Source organism: Trichomonas vaginalis, chromosome III (assembly GCF_026262505.1).
Source record: "Trichomonas vaginalis G3 chromosome III, whole genome shotgun sequence".
In the NCBI taxonomy this organism is placed as follows: domain Eukaryota; phylum Parabasalia; order Trichomonadida; family Trichomonadidae; genus Trichomonas; species Trichomonas vaginalis.
In genome coordinates this window covers 18,816,131-18,830,517 of record NC_067205.1, presented here as the reverse complement: position 1 = coordinate 18,830,517, position 14,387 = coordinate 18,816,131, and the positions used below count along the sequence as shown (strand labels likewise).

General features: G+C 33.6%; 6 protein-coding genes and 2 non-coding genes across 8 annotated transcripts, besides 3 other annotated features; 5 read left to right on the top strand and 3 right to left on the bottom strand.

Annotated features, from left to right (window-relative positions):
* Positions 1–910: 910 nt before the first annotated feature.
* TVAGG3_0727410 (lipase) lies at positions 911–1,947 on the bottom strand (the record flags this gene model as incomplete). The annotated part of the gene is made up of 1 exon (XM_001307428.2): positions 988–1,947. One exon carries the CDS (start codon positions 1,945–1,947, stop codon positions 988–990), a length of 960 nt encoding a protein of 319 aa, XP_001307429.1.
* A 541-nt stretch (positions 1,948–2,488) lies between these two features.
* TVAGG3_0727400 (uncharacterized protein) lies at positions 2,489–3,875 on the bottom strand (the record flags this gene model as incomplete). Its single annotated transcript, XM_001307427.1, has 1 exon — positions 2,520–3,863. One exon carries the CDS (start codon positions 3,861–3,863, stop codon positions 2,520–2,522), a length of 1,344 nt encoding a protein of 447 aa, XP_001307428.1.
* A 461-nt stretch (positions 3,876–4,336) lies between these two features.
* On the top strand, positions 4,337–4,418 carry TVAGG3_0727390. Its single transcript has one exon. It is a non-coding gene; the product is annotated as a tRNA-Ser (tRNA).
* A 289-nt stretch (positions 4,419–4,707) lies between these two features.
* Positions 4,708–5,819, top strand: TVAGG3_0727380 (uncharacterized protein; the record flags this gene model as incomplete). The annotated part of the gene is made up of 1 exon (XM_001307426.2): positions 4,757–5,692. The coding sequence occupies one exon, from the start codon at positions 4,757–4,759 to the stop codon at positions 5,690–5,692; it is 936 nt and encodes a 311-aa protein (XP_001307427.1).
* An 81-nt stretch (positions 5,820–5,900) lies between these two features.
* TVAGG3_0727370 (uncharacterized protein) lies at positions 5,901–8,863 on the top strand (the record flags this gene model as incomplete). The annotated part of the gene is made up of 1 exon (XM_001307425.2): positions 6,512–8,863. One exon carries the CDS (start codon positions 6,512–6,514, stop codon positions 8,861–8,863), a length of 2,352 nt encoding a protein of 783 aa, XP_001307426.2.
* A 169-nt stretch (positions 8,864–9,032) lies between these two features.
* Positions 9,033–9,112, top strand: TVAGG3_0727360. The gene has a single exon. It is a non-coding gene; the product is annotated as a tRNA-Leu (tRNA).
* A 189-nt stretch (positions 9,113–9,301) lies between these two features.
* Positions 9,302–9,835, bottom strand: TVAGG3_0727350 (ubiquitin-like family; the record flags this gene model as incomplete). Its single annotated transcript, XM_001307424.1, has 1 exon — positions 9,302–9,835. One exon carries the CDS (start codon positions 9,833–9,835, stop codon positions 9,302–9,304), a length of 534 nt encoding a protein of 177 aa, XP_001307425.1.
* A 298-nt stretch (positions 9,836–10,133) lies between these two features.
* Positions 10,134–10,174: a mobile genetic element.
* A 651-nt stretch (positions 10,175–10,825) lies between these two features.
* Positions 10,826–10,866: a mobile genetic element.
* Positions 10,867–12,877: 2,011 nt separating this feature from the next.
* Positions 12,878–12,916: a mobile genetic element.
* Positions 12,917–12,989: 73 nt separating this feature from the next.
* On the top strand, positions 12,990–14,038 carry TVAGG3_0727310 (peptidyl-threonine phosphorylation; the record flags this gene model as incomplete). Its single annotated transcript, XM_001307423.2, has 1 exon — positions 12,990–14,038. A coding segment is annotated over one exon (1,049 nt), but the record flags the coding sequence as incomplete, so codon positions are not given.
* Positions 14,039–14,387: the final 349 nt, after the last annotated feature.

Genomic DNA, 14,387 nt, shown 5'->3' with positions numbered 1-14,387 from the left:
TTTATGCTACTCGTGGAAAGGTAACACTAAATTATCCATGCTCGAGTCCTTCATCATGCACTCCTTACCTTGCAAAGTTTGCACCAGGTGAATATCTCCTTGAAGCTTGGGGAGCTCAAGGCGGAAGTCTCGAAAATGATATCCAAGCAGTTGGTGGGTACTCATCTGGTATCTTAAAATTAAATCGAAGAGAATCAATTTGGATATATGTTGGCGGCCAAGGTCAATGGGTTAATATTTCAGGCAAGCAAGTACCATCAGGATACAATAATAGAGGTAGAGCATTTTCTCCTGAAGATTCTTACTTTGGAAGCGGAGGAGGCTCTACTGATTTCCGCCTTACATCCAGCCCGCTTTCTCGTATACTTGTTGCAGGAGCTGGCGGTGGTGGAGGAGTATTCTTGTATTCAGGATTCTGCTATAACCCAGGCGGTTATGGTGGTGGATTATTAGGAGGTAATGGTGCCGACTACTGCAAACATAATGATATATCTTCTAGTAACAGATCTTTACCTGGTGGAAACCAGACTTACAAAGATATTTCTATAATATATGATGGATTTAATAGTCCAGGTGGTGGTTGGGGCATCGGATCATTCAATGCTGGATATGGATCAAGTGCGGGAGGTGGCTCTGGCTTTGTTTTGAATGAATCATCAATTTTGCCTGAGAATTATATTCCTTCTAAAGAATATTTCCTATATGAAGGCCAAAATAAAGACAAAACTACAGGTTTTCCTTCACCTGATGGCAATTATGAATTTGGACATCTAGGAAATGGTGCTGCGCAAATTACAATTCTTACGAGGTACATTTACGTAACGAATAGATGTATTGATATCTCCTCTATTGGAAATATAAAGTACTTAGGCCTTTTCTTAACTATTTCTTAAAAAATAAAAATATATATTTTAATATCTTACAAAATAAATAGTATATTCGAGAAAACTAAATGTATGTGTAGATAACAACGATTCTTAGAAACTCTTATCTGATTGGGGTAAAATCAACTGGCAAGGTTACGTGCTCTTTAAAGGATGACTTTGTTCCTTTCACCTTTTCATCGTAAAGTCTATCGTATGTACTTATGTAGAATTTAATTAAGTGTCCAGACTGTACTAAGAATGATTGTAATCCATCGAAGAAATCCACACCTTGGTATTCGACTACTTTGAGATCTCCCGTTGTTGTCAATCCAACGGCAAAGTATCTGCCCGGTGGCAAAAGTAATTGATAATCGGGAGAAACATCTTCACGTGCTTTCGAATCGAGGAAATGAAGAGGGAAATATTCAGACTCTTTTAGAGCTCCTGCAAGTGCTCCAATGAAGTTTACTCCACTCTTTGGAGTAAAAAGATTATGATTACAAGCAAATGGAATTGGATCTCCAACATGGAAGACAGAATCGATGACAGGATACCATTGCTGTGCATAATCTGGTGTAAGAACGCCTGGGCAACCAAATGTAACGCATTTTAATTTCGTATCTCTATATTTTTGATAAAATTCGATTGTCGCGATAGCAGCACATGCTCCTCCAAGTGAGTGGCCTGTGAAAAGGAAGGAATATCCTTTCCTGATGCATGGTTCGAGTTTATCCCATGGGAAGTTATCAAAGATAGTTCTTCCACCTTCAACAAAACCTTGATGTGAAGGGCATCCATAAAAATCAATTACGTTTGATTTCAGGTCGGAATAAACATCCAAAATATCTCGAGATCCACGTACGCATATGTATACAGCTTTCTTTTCATCATTAACTACGCAAAACCATATTGGATTCATTGGACCTGCAAAGCCATTGTAACCGATTGTGATGCCAATATCTGAGGGAACTTTATAGTCATCTTGAGGGTTATATGAAAGATTTACTAGGCGCATGCACAAATAATGCTCATCGAAGAGTTGTTTGTTTTCATATTGGTCCTTAGCTTTGTCCCAATCCATTGATTTTGTTTTGATTCCTCTGAAATCCGATAAAATTTTATCGTACTCAAACAAAAATCAAAATGCAAGAATAATTTTTAGAAAAACATGTGTAGCATTGAATTATGTTATGTGCAAAAATCAAAGATAAATCATTCAAAAAATGAATTCTAATTTGGCCAGATAAATAATTTGATCAATATATATTTTATATCATTTTGGCTAATAACCAGAAAGCAAATAATATTTTTCATTTTTGAAATGGTTCCCATCTACAATAACCGTAAATTATTGTGAACACTCCGATCCTAAAACCGTATTTTTTTACTGACTTCTATGAATTATTTTTTTACAATTTACATGTCAATTGTATCTGAATTTGTTTCCAGCCAACAGCATCAGTTAGTTTGTTTAATTACGCATAGTTTCTTCGAGTAAGTCAGTAATTGGCTCAAATCCTCTCAGATAAATTCTAAATTAGATTGATTTTAGGGTATTCCTTTAAAATGCAAACTGGCATTGAGTATAATTAAATAAGTCTGTGAAAAAATTCGGCAACTTTAATATAAACATGAGAAAAATAAACAAAGATTTTAATTATTTTTGATTGGTGCTTTTGTTTCACGAAGCGATAGCATTAAAGATTCTCCTTCATCATATACGCGAGCATCTTCAATTTCATCAAGAGTAAAATCGCCTTTAAGAAGGTGATTTTCAAGATCTTGTTCAATATTTTCGATTCTTGCTCCGTATCCTGTAATTAAGTTCTGTCTTTCCTTGATCATGATAAATTGACGTGATTGGGCATGCATAATTACAGTATCAATACGTTTTTGCTGTTGTTTGATTAAGAACTCGCGTTTCTTAAGAAATTCTCGTATTTTCTTATCATAAGCAACAGACTCATCGACGGAATCAAGTTCGTCAGCTTCGATTTTATAAATCAGAGCTTTTTCGAAATCTAACCTCATTGCTGCTTTCATTTGCTTTTGACGTAAGCGTGTTATCTTATCTGCAACTAATGAGTATTTCTTAGGTATTGGTTCAGGAGCTGTTTCATCAAATTCAGCTAATTCTTTCTTATTCTTCGAATTTACTTCATTTATATGTTTTTTGACTTTTTCAGCAAATGCGTCATATTTGTTATTCCATTGCTCCACTTTAGAACTTGCAATGGCACATAACGAATTGTGGGTATTAGCAATCTTTAAATATCTTTGATTCTCTTTGTCTTTATTTGCTTTTTCGAGTTTGATTTCAGCTGAGTTCATGATTCGTGAGATTTTTTCAACTTCTAAATATCTTTCTAAATCTAATGCTTTTTCTAAGTCTATTTCGAGTCTTTCGAGGAGCAAAGCAAGATCTTTAGGTGCTGATGGAATACACATAGGATGCTCAAGTACTTCGTTTGAAATTTTTTCTTTTCGTAATTCGCGTTTTTGACGAGCAGATAACACTGGTTTTTTGTAAGCAGGTTTCTTGATAGGTGATGTATAAGATCGTCTCGCTGTTTTTGGTTTAGGCTTTAAGGCAGGAAGAGATGATTCGTTATTTTCTTCTTTCTTTTCTACTTTAACTTCTTGAGTTTCTGCTTGACGAGGAGATTTACGTTGTGGAGGCTGCTGAACTGGTTTTGGTTCTGAAACAGGCTTAGGCTCTTCTTCTCTTGGCTGTTCTGATTTTTGTTGAATTGTCGTATTTTGGTTGTTTTGCTGTGGAGTAGATTTTCTTGTTTTACCAAATCTTAAAAACCTATCTTGAGGTATTCTAACTCCAAATCTTGGGTTATAAACCATTTCGAAAGATTGCGGCTCATGTACTGGTTCTTCTTTAGTTTCTTCTTGTTTAGCAGGCTGTTGCTGAGTTTCTTCCTCTTCTTCATGAGTTGCCTTGTCTGTAAATGTGTAAAACAAGGCACCATCTTGTCCTTTTTCCATAAAATCTTTGAGTTACAAACGTAATTGCCACTTTTTATCATGTAAGCAATCAATGAATTAATATTTTGTCATGGCTTAGTAATGGTTAGACTAGCAAGAAGGTAGCAATCTCAATATTAATAAGAAGACCCAGCGAAATGAATAAATTTATTATCAAAATAACACAAATATTGTTCAGATTAATATTGATCAATGAATTAGCATTTGAAAAGGTGTTTGAATTTGATGATAAGTCTAAAATGATAGAATTTATTGAGAATTAAGTGAATTTGATTTAAATCCGGATAATTAATGAGTGTTAATGAGAAATAACATACAGATTTTGTTTAAGTACTTATATATAATATAATTATAAAATTTTGGGAGTGGTTATATTTTAGAGCAGAGTGGTGATTGTGGGTGTTTCTACTCCTCTATCGTTCAGTTTTGATAATATTTTATTTTATATAATTATTTAATTAACTAAATGTAATGGCACTATGGCCGAGTGGTTAAGGCGTGGGATTTGAGTCCCCATGGGCTTGTCCCGCATCGGTTCAAATCCGATTGGTGTCGTTTTTTGCTTTTTTGTAAATTCTCGCAAGTAACTAAGAGATAATGGATATATAATAGACAAAAGATAACATTTTTGCAGAATACAATCTTATTAGATGGTAGCCATAGTTGGAATACAAGAAAATTCAATGAATTCACATCGATTGAAAAGAAATTACGAAGCCTGAGCTATGATTGGTATGCATAAATCAATCATCGTCTATTACTTCTTGTTCCTTTTATTGTAGCTTGTGCGGCTCTCCAATTCTTGGTCGAGATTGTGTACGTTTAGAAATTTTGGCAAATTAATGTTTAATTCATCAGATTCGAGCATCCTTGATCTTTCAAAAGAATGGAAAATGAAAGCAGATGAAACAATTAAGGCAACGATGGAAGAAATAAATAGAGGTTCTGAGAATTTTTCTCAGACACAACAAAAACGTTCGATGATTAACCAAATTCAACAACAAACGACAAAGCATCAAGCATCACTTGCTGCAGCTGCAAAAGAAGGCGAAGAGAATGAAATTGATCGCCAAGAATGGGCCAAAACACAAATTAACGAATTAAATGATCAAACTAGGAATGAACTTGAGTCAATCGAAACATTACGTGCTAAGCAACAGGCATATTATCAATCCCAGCTTGAAAGTAAGAATGAAATCTGGGAAAATTGCTTACAAGAAAGAAGAGAAGAAGCTCAACGTCTTAGAGCAATGATAGAACAATTAAATTCAGATATTAACGTTGCTCGTGGTGAAGCAAAGTCAGATATTGAAGCAGCTAAGAAGCGAGCAAAAGAATTGGCCCAAATCATTCGAGCAAATCGCGAAAAGCAGATACAAAAGATAGCAGATCTTACAGCACAAATACAAAAAGAGCGAAATGCTCATGGCCCAAACCTCAAGCAAGTTATTGCTCAAGCTAATCAATCTGTTATGCAAAAGAAAGAACAAATGGCTAGATTAGAACAAAATCTACTGACGCTCAAATCTAAGCTTAGAGATTGTGAAAGTTCCAATGCTAATAAATTTAGACAACAAGTTCGTCAAATTAAAGATTTGCGAGCCCAGCTTCAGGTTCAAAAGGATGCAGAAAAGCAAAAACAGCAAGAACTTATGAGTATGAGAAAGATGTGCGCATCAGTATCCCACAAAATCTCAGCATATAAAGATGAAGCGGCATCTCTCAGGCGACAACTTGCAATGATGACAAAAGATAATGAGGAACTGCAAAGTGAGATTGTAAAACTTGAACGCCAGATGTTTCCTCAGGTATTTAAATCTATTCAATAAACAATTGTTATTTATCATGTCAAAAACTGCATTTTTGAATGACACAAAGATTTCCTCTTTTGTTAGAAAAGCTCCAATGCATATATATAAATCTTTAAAAAAGAGCTGTTCTTGGTTGAGAGCACCAGATATGTAATCATTGAATAAATTATGATAATATTTTTAAATTTATCATTTTAGTTCGTGTTTGTCGAGGTATAGTTCAAAATATAATAATAAATCAATTTTGCGCATTTAAAACTGCATAAAAATGTTTATTCGATCGTAGAACAAAAAATTATTGAATTTTTTGAATATTTTCATATCGGTGTAAAAAAAATTGAAGAGAAACAATATCAATTTTCTTTGATAATTACATTTTTGAAATCGGGACAATTTTACGCCAAGGTCTTTAGCATGGAAATGATGAAGGAATACTGATCATATGACTGAAATTTTAAATCAAATTATATTATTGATATAAAGAGCAGACTTATTGCCAATAGGTGTCCGCTCTCATTTGCAAAAGAACTGAGCTCAAAAATGTTGTGTCGCGCTTAATCAAGGATGAAGAAAAATGGCACAAATGTAAAATTCTTTGAAAGATAGACCATATAGTTAAAGAAATACACATAAAATAGCATAAACTATACACCACAACATATAGAACATATCAACTGAGACACAAGTTAGTTTACGAATATCTTAAGAGGAACTTGTGATAATTCGACTAAGGAACCAAATTCTTACAACCACCGAAGAATGCACAAACCAATATGAAGGAAACAGAAGAAAGAATGAATGTAAAAAATTCGTCACTTTTCATACGTTTTTCTTATTATGGAGGGTGAAGGAGAAAAAGAAGTTTTCTTAACAAACCCCGGCGATAATGTTAAAACGAGTAATGAGCCAGGAAATGAAGCGAACGAAGAAACAAAAGAGCCAGAAGCCGCTCCAGAAGAAAATAACGAGAATAATGAAAATGCTAAAGACGAAGAAACTCAATCAGTAAAAGAAACAGTAATAGTTGAACCAGTCAATGCCTTGTTTAATCAGACTTCAAACAACAAAAATAACACTAAACCACAAAATTCATCCGGCAGCTCTGCAAGAAGCCAAGATAACAGAACATACACACAAACAGCTCAAGGAGAAATCAGTATCTTGAACTTCGAAGCCGAATGCGGCGATGAATTACCAAACTTCACAGAAGAGGCCACAATAGCTTCAATGACAAAGCTTGCTATTGAGCCAAAGCATGTGAAGAAAATTACAGATGCAGATTTAAAGGATTACTCACAATTTCCAGATGTAATGGAAAAAGCCCGCAGTGTTCTTGAGAACCGCAGGCAACATTTAATACAATGCGTTAAAGATGAACGCGAGCGCTATTTCAAGCGTAAACAAGAAAAGGCTGACAAAGATAATCAACCAGCCTCAACTCGTCGCGAAGAACTTGCCAAACAACAAGAAGAAATACAGCGCCAAGAATTTAAGCGCATCGAGACATTACAGAAGCGAGAAATTGTTCAGTTGATCGTATCTGAATTAGTTCGCGAGCAAACTTTACAAGAAGAAGCAGAATTACAAACAAAGAGAGCACAAAGAGCAGCAGAAGTCGAAGAAGAGAACAGAAAGAAGAATGAAGCCGAACAAGAGCGTCGTCGCCAAAAAGAAAACCAACTCCTCCAAAAAATCCAAGAAAGAGAGCAAAAATTACTCGAAATAAAGAGAAAACAAGAGGAAGAATTCCAAGCAAACCAACGTATGATACAAGAGAAGAAAGAAAAACAGATCAAAGCACTTGCAGAAGCAGAAAGACAAAGACAACTTCGTGCAATCAAACAAAGAGAAGCTTTGGATCGACAACTCGAAGAAGATCGTCAAAAAGCACTTGAAAAACAAAGAGAACAAGTTAAACGAGAACTCTATTTAGAACAGAAGAGAAAGGAACAATTACAGCAAATCAAAGAAAGAAATGCTGCTGCTTTCAATGCACAAAGACAGAGATTTGAAGCATCTCTTAAAGCACAACAAGAACAGTTCGAAAAGAAGTGCAAAAATCTCGAAAGAAAAGACCAAGAAAGTGTCCAAAGAGTCGAAAAGACAAAGCAAGCATTACAAGAAAGATCAGCACAAAGCAGAGCTAGATCTCAGATGCTTGTTTCTCGTCATCTCGCTGCAAAGGAAAGAGTTCAAGAAGCAAGATCACAAAGAATCGAAAAACTTGCTAAAATTGATAATAAAGCTGAAGAGAGAAGAAACGCAATACTTCAGAAGAAGCTCGACAAGATAAAGAACATGAGAATTGTCGAGAAAGAAAAGGCAGAAAATATTGCACAACAAAACCAAGAGAAACAAGAAAAAGAAAGACAAAGAACAGAAAAAATCATGGAGGAATGGGAGAAAGATCAAAAGAGAGTTGAAGAAGCAAGAGAAATGCATGAAGAACATATCAGACAACAAGCAGCTCTTCGTAAACTTAAAGATAGAATCAGAGATGAGAATGCAGAAAGATTGGCTCAAGCTAAAATCAATGAGAACATGGAGATGGAAGAACTCAACAAATTCAGACAAGAAAGAGCTGATGTTTACATGCAGAATATCAGAGAAACAGCGGAAAGAAGGAAACAAGCTGCAACTACATTGGAGCTCAAGAAAGAAACAATCAGAAACGAGTTCGCAGACATGATGCGTAAAGGTGGTAAATTGGATGTTGATAATCTCGCTAAGAAATTCGATATCGATATTGATGATCTTAGAAAGAAAGTCGCTGATTCTAAGGCAAAGAAAATGCCAAGACCTGATAATGGAACAGTTGAAATTGTTGATAATTCTCAAAAGAAATCTAAGTCAACATCAGCAAATAATGAACCAAATGATGATAATGATGATGACGATGATAAAAACTCAAAGTTCTCTGATATCATTAAAGAGAAAGTTGATGATGAGTTAGATAATCAACAACAACAAGAAGATGAACAGCCTCCACAAGAAGAAAATCAACCTGATGCTAAATCTCCTCCTCCTGAATCAAATTCTCCAAAACCTGAAACAAATTCTCCGAAACCAGAAGCTGCTTCTCCAAAGCCTGAAACGGCTTCACCAAAACCAGAGGATAATGCAAGTCCAAGTAACTCAGCAATGAGATTGTCTTCAATTGTTCAGAATGGAGTAGAAGGAAAGACTTGAACTTATTATTTTTTTTTCAATAATGTAAAATTGTTGTATTTTATTAACTTAATGATCTGCTTATTTAATGTTTCATTAAAAATTTTATAGTAAGATTGAGATATCATTTTGAGCTTCTTATTTCAGATTTTTATTATTACTAATATAATAATTTTTAAACAAACATCAAGGTCATTTGGCCGAGTGGTCTAAGGCGCCAGTTTAAGGCACTGGTCCGCGAGGGCCTGGGTTCGAACCCCAGAGTGACCATTTTTTGTTTATGTTTCATGATCATACTAATATTTTTTGTTATTTTTCTGTCCGAAACAATACAACTCATCCGAAAAACTTTATTCTTTCATTTAAACCAAAACAAATTATATATTATAAAAATATCTTTTTTATTCTTCAATAAAATTCAATATGCATAGCGAAAACCTATATTACAATGTAAAAGTTTCATGTGTTTCCACTATTTTCAAATACAAAGCTCTCATCATCATCTGGAATAAGCAATTCAATATTCGATTCGATTTCTGATATGAACGCAAGGGGTAGTTCTTCTACTGTTATCATTTTCCTTCTTAATTTTGTAAAAAGTTCCTTTATAATTGTTTCTCCAGCTTCTTGATCACAAAGTTGAAGATATGCAATAACTTTTTCTACCATTGCTGATTTAGAACATATTAGAATGAATTTGTTTATAAGATTAGTTGTCATTCCTAGCGCATAATCTAATGTTTCGGCTTTAGCTCTATTTACAACTTGTGAGTAATTACCAGGCTGGAAAACCGTGAACACAGCACTTTGACTGCCAATACAAACGCAAACTAAAGAATTATCGTCTAATTTTGATTTTTGATAATAAATTTCAATATTTTCATCAGTTGACCATTTATCTTGAACTTTAAGCTTTAAGTCCTTAACTGATGCATTATGATTGAGGTCTAACCATAATACATTTCCTTCTAGAGTAACAACCTGAACTATCATTTTTGTTTTTTTTTATCGATAGAAAAAAACATCAAATTTGAGAGAGAAAAGAAATCGTTGAAAGCATAAATCTAATGATATTAAGAACATTTCCTGAGAAGAAGCAATATTACGCATAAGTTTATCTCTAACTCTTGGATTTCAATTTTTATACATTCGCCTTTATGAACCAAACAGCAAGTGAAATAAGATGTGTACAAAATTTTCAGTTATTATTACCTATCAGAATTGGATCTCGATCAGATTTTTAGAATTTGCATGTTATCTTATCAAAATTGGGGCTAATTAATCAAATTTCTGTTTCATATTAAGTTCTGTCAAAATGTAAGCTATTGAATTTTTTGAGAGGGAAATAATCGTCGAGGAAGTAAAAAGTGACGCTTTAGGAAATATTATTAGAAATATGATAATAAATATATTTGGAAAAAATATGTTTTTTTCAAAAATTGAAATGTTCATAGAATATTTTGAAATATGTAGGGAATTGAATTCGGTAATATATGATAAACAGGATTTTTAAATTTCAAGGAAAAATAGCTTTTGTGAATACTTTTGAGAACTCTTCTCAAAGATCATGATTCAAATATATTAAGGAGCCAAAATATTAGAGATGAGTTCACAATCAAAATTTTCTCACTTTTCTTCCAAATTGACATCCTTACTCACCACTTTCAAGTTTTTCATACATATATCTTACCCATTCATTTGGAATACGAGGTCTCGAGTTTTCGTTCATTTTTTTTACTTTACAAAACTGTTTATTTTTCAGAATTTTTAAATTTGAAAAAATCCATTCTATATCTGATAAATAATATATTATTTTGCAATCAAAATATTTTGATTATCATCTCAAAAGTGTTCTCAAAACCTAGTTTTTCTTATTTTGGATAATCTTAATATTTATATTATTATAAACTAATTGAACACCATATGTTTTTGTATACTTTTACAAAAAAATTGATAGATTTGTGATACTTCCCCCGACAATAGAATTGAATAGCTTACATTTTGACAGAACTTAATATGGAACATTTCAATATTCCATTGCAGATTTTAATCCATGATATAGCATAATATTATATGGTTATTGTCAACAATAGCTATTCTATGCTGTCACTTTTTTACGCAGAAAACTATCCGGGAAATTCAATTCATTAATTTTCGTCCATCTCTGCTTGTTTTTATAATTTAGAAAATGTTCTCCATATAAAGCTCCCTTTCACTATTTCTAAATGATAATTTTATTGTTACAAATGATTATTTTTACATTGAATATAATTTGTAAAGTTCAGAAAATTTAGACAATCTCGTTTTTTTCGAATTTTTTAGGGGCATGGGTTGTGGAAATTCATCGCCCGCCTCGCCGGCAGGCACACAGAATCCACAGAACTCCCCGAAAAAGGATCTCTCGAATTCGAGCATACAGATGTCTAGTAGCAATTCGGAAAAACCAGAATTTTCGAAAAAGTGACACCAACTATTAAAGTTATTTTATTACTAGATTTATTTACAAATTATAAGATAATATCATTAACCGAATATATTTTTAATATAAATAAAAAACTTTTTTATACAAAAAATTACAATCAATCGATAAATATTATAAAACATTTATTCCAAAAAGATTAAGTAATAGGTGGGATCCTGCATATAATATAATTTTATGTCATAAAGTTTACAAATTTTAGATGGACCACAGTGAGAATGTGAGTGGTTAATTTAAAGGTGGTCTGATAAAGATATCGAAGCTTACTCAACACAGCATGAAGCAGTTTCTAATACACAATCTTACTAGTGGTGTTTCGGTCGCCAGCGCTCTCATAGGGGTGCTGATTTCAAAAACCACTACTTCAAATTATTCAACAATACTCAATGCAGCATGAAGCAGCTACTACTGCTGTATCTTACTGGTAGTGTTTTGGTCGTTGGCTCTTGCACAGTCTCTCAGATTTTCAAAATTTTTTTTTCAACACTATCTTGTTTCGCTCTCAGAAAGCTATCCTACAAAGACATCGAAGCTTACTCAACACAGCATGAAGCAGTTTCTAATACACAATCTTACTAGTGGTGTTTCGGTCGCCAGCGCTCTCATAGGGGTGCTGATTTCAAAAACCACTACTTCAAATTATTCAACAATACTCAATGCAGCATGAAGCAGCTACTACTGCTGTATCTTACTGGTAGTGTTTTGGTCGTTGGCTCTTGCACAGTCTCTCAGATTTTCAAAATTTTTTTTTCAACACTATCTTGTTTCGCTCTCAGAAAGCTATCCTACAAAGACATCGAAGCTTACTCAACACAGCATGAAGCAGTTTCTAATACACAATCTTACTAGTGGTGTTTCGGTCGCCAGCGCTCTCATAGGGGTGCTGATTTCAAAAACCACTACTTCAAATTATTCAACAATACTCAATGCAGCATGAAGCAGCTACTACTGCTGTATCTTACTGGTAGTGTTTTGGTCGTTGGCTCTTGCACAGTCTCTCAGATTTTCAAAATTTTTTTCAACACTATCTTGTTTCGCTCTCAGAAAGCTATCCTACAAAGACATCGAAGCTTACTCAACACAGCATGAAGCAGTTTCTAATACACAATCTTACTAGTGGTGTTTCGGTCGCCAGCGCTCTCATAGGGGTGCTGATTTCAAAAACCACTACTTCAAATTATTCAACAATACTCAATGCAGCATGAAGCAGTTTCTAATAAATATATACATATATAAATATATACATATATAAATATATACATATATAAATATATACATATATAAATATATACATATATAAATATATACATATATAAATATATACATATATAAATATATACATATATAAATATATACATATATAAATATATACATATATAAATATATACATATATAAATATATGCATATATAAATATATACATATATAAATATATACATATATAAATATATACATATATAAATATATGCATATATAAATATATACATATATACATATATATATAAATATATAAATAACAAAATACAATCAAAAAATAGTGTTTGGTAATTTAAGGTTAAGTGTCACTTTTTCTAGTGTCACTTTTTCGTAAATTCTACCACACTCGCCGGCAGGCACACAGAATCCACAGAACTCCCCGAAAAAGGATCTCTCGAATTCGAGCATACAGATGTCTAGTAGCAATTCTCCTCGGTCGATAAGATCCTTCTTCTCATTCGCATCGTTTATATTACAGACAGAAAATCCACAAATATTCGAATGGTTGTTTAAGAAAGAAATCGGCAAAGGATCTCTATCAAGAGTGTTTTTAGCGGAAAATACAGAAACTCACGAGATGGCTGCAGCGAAAGTTTATAATAAAAGCATGCTTTTTAGACAGACCCTCGGTGGAGAAGAGGCTCCATACGTAGCTGTCCAAAGAGAAATCGAAATTCTCGCATCAATTTCGCACCGTTATGTATTACCCATAATTGAAGTTATTGAAGATGATTATTCCAATTCTCTTATTCTGATGATGCCTTACGCTGAAAAAGGATCGCTCCAATCTTATTTAAATTCAATTCAATATAACGAGGAAATCGTTGCTATAGCTTTTCATCAAATTGCGGAAGCATTACGATACGTACATAGCAGAAATATAGTTCATAGAGATATTAAGCCGGAAAATATTCTAGTTTTTTCTGATACATTCTTCTGTCTTTCAGATTTTTCAGTTTCAACGACTCTTGAGTCTCCAAACCAGAAGCTTATTGACACAAGAGGGTCTCCAGCCTTCCTTTCTCCCGAGGAATGCGGAGGCGACCCTTTCCTTCCAAAACCAGCCGATGTATGGGCATTTGGAGTTTCTTTATACAGCATTATATTCAAAAAATTACCTTTCGATCTAGACCAAGCCCAAGGTAAAACGGTCGCAAATACTATATTCGCTGTTACAGAATTACTTGCAAATAATAATCTCCAAATACCAGAAGGCACGGGTGCATCGCCTGAAGTAATAGACTTAATTACGAAGATCCTCAACAAGGATCCTACAGAAAGACCAACTTTCGCGGACATTGTTCAACATCCTTGGTTTAACTCGGCCAGGGACATTGACGAGACAAATATGATCAGCCAGACATTAGCAGAAGAAGAAGATGAACAAGAAGCACAAAAATTGACAAACGGAGAGAATCGTAAAGGTTCATCTGGCAATTTCAATGTTGACGCCAAGAGCGATATCATGACTTCGGAAATTATGGATTTCGTGACATCAACATCCGTCGAGAACTGATCCTCTCCTGTTATTTTATGTTTTGTTTATTATAGATGTTTGATTATTTTTGGTTGATATAAATAAAATACCATTTCAAAACTATTGTTCTTTTTTTACGGTAAAAACAACTAATTTCAAAAATAATTTTTAATTTATTAATAGAAATTGGAAAATTTACACTTTTCCGACGTTTTGTCAGGGGCGCGAAGCGACCCCAAAAATGTCGGGAAAGTGTAATTCTCTGGTATATGATTATTTTTGCTTTTAATGCCGAACAGCATTTGAATCAAAAATAATCGTATGCCTGAGAAT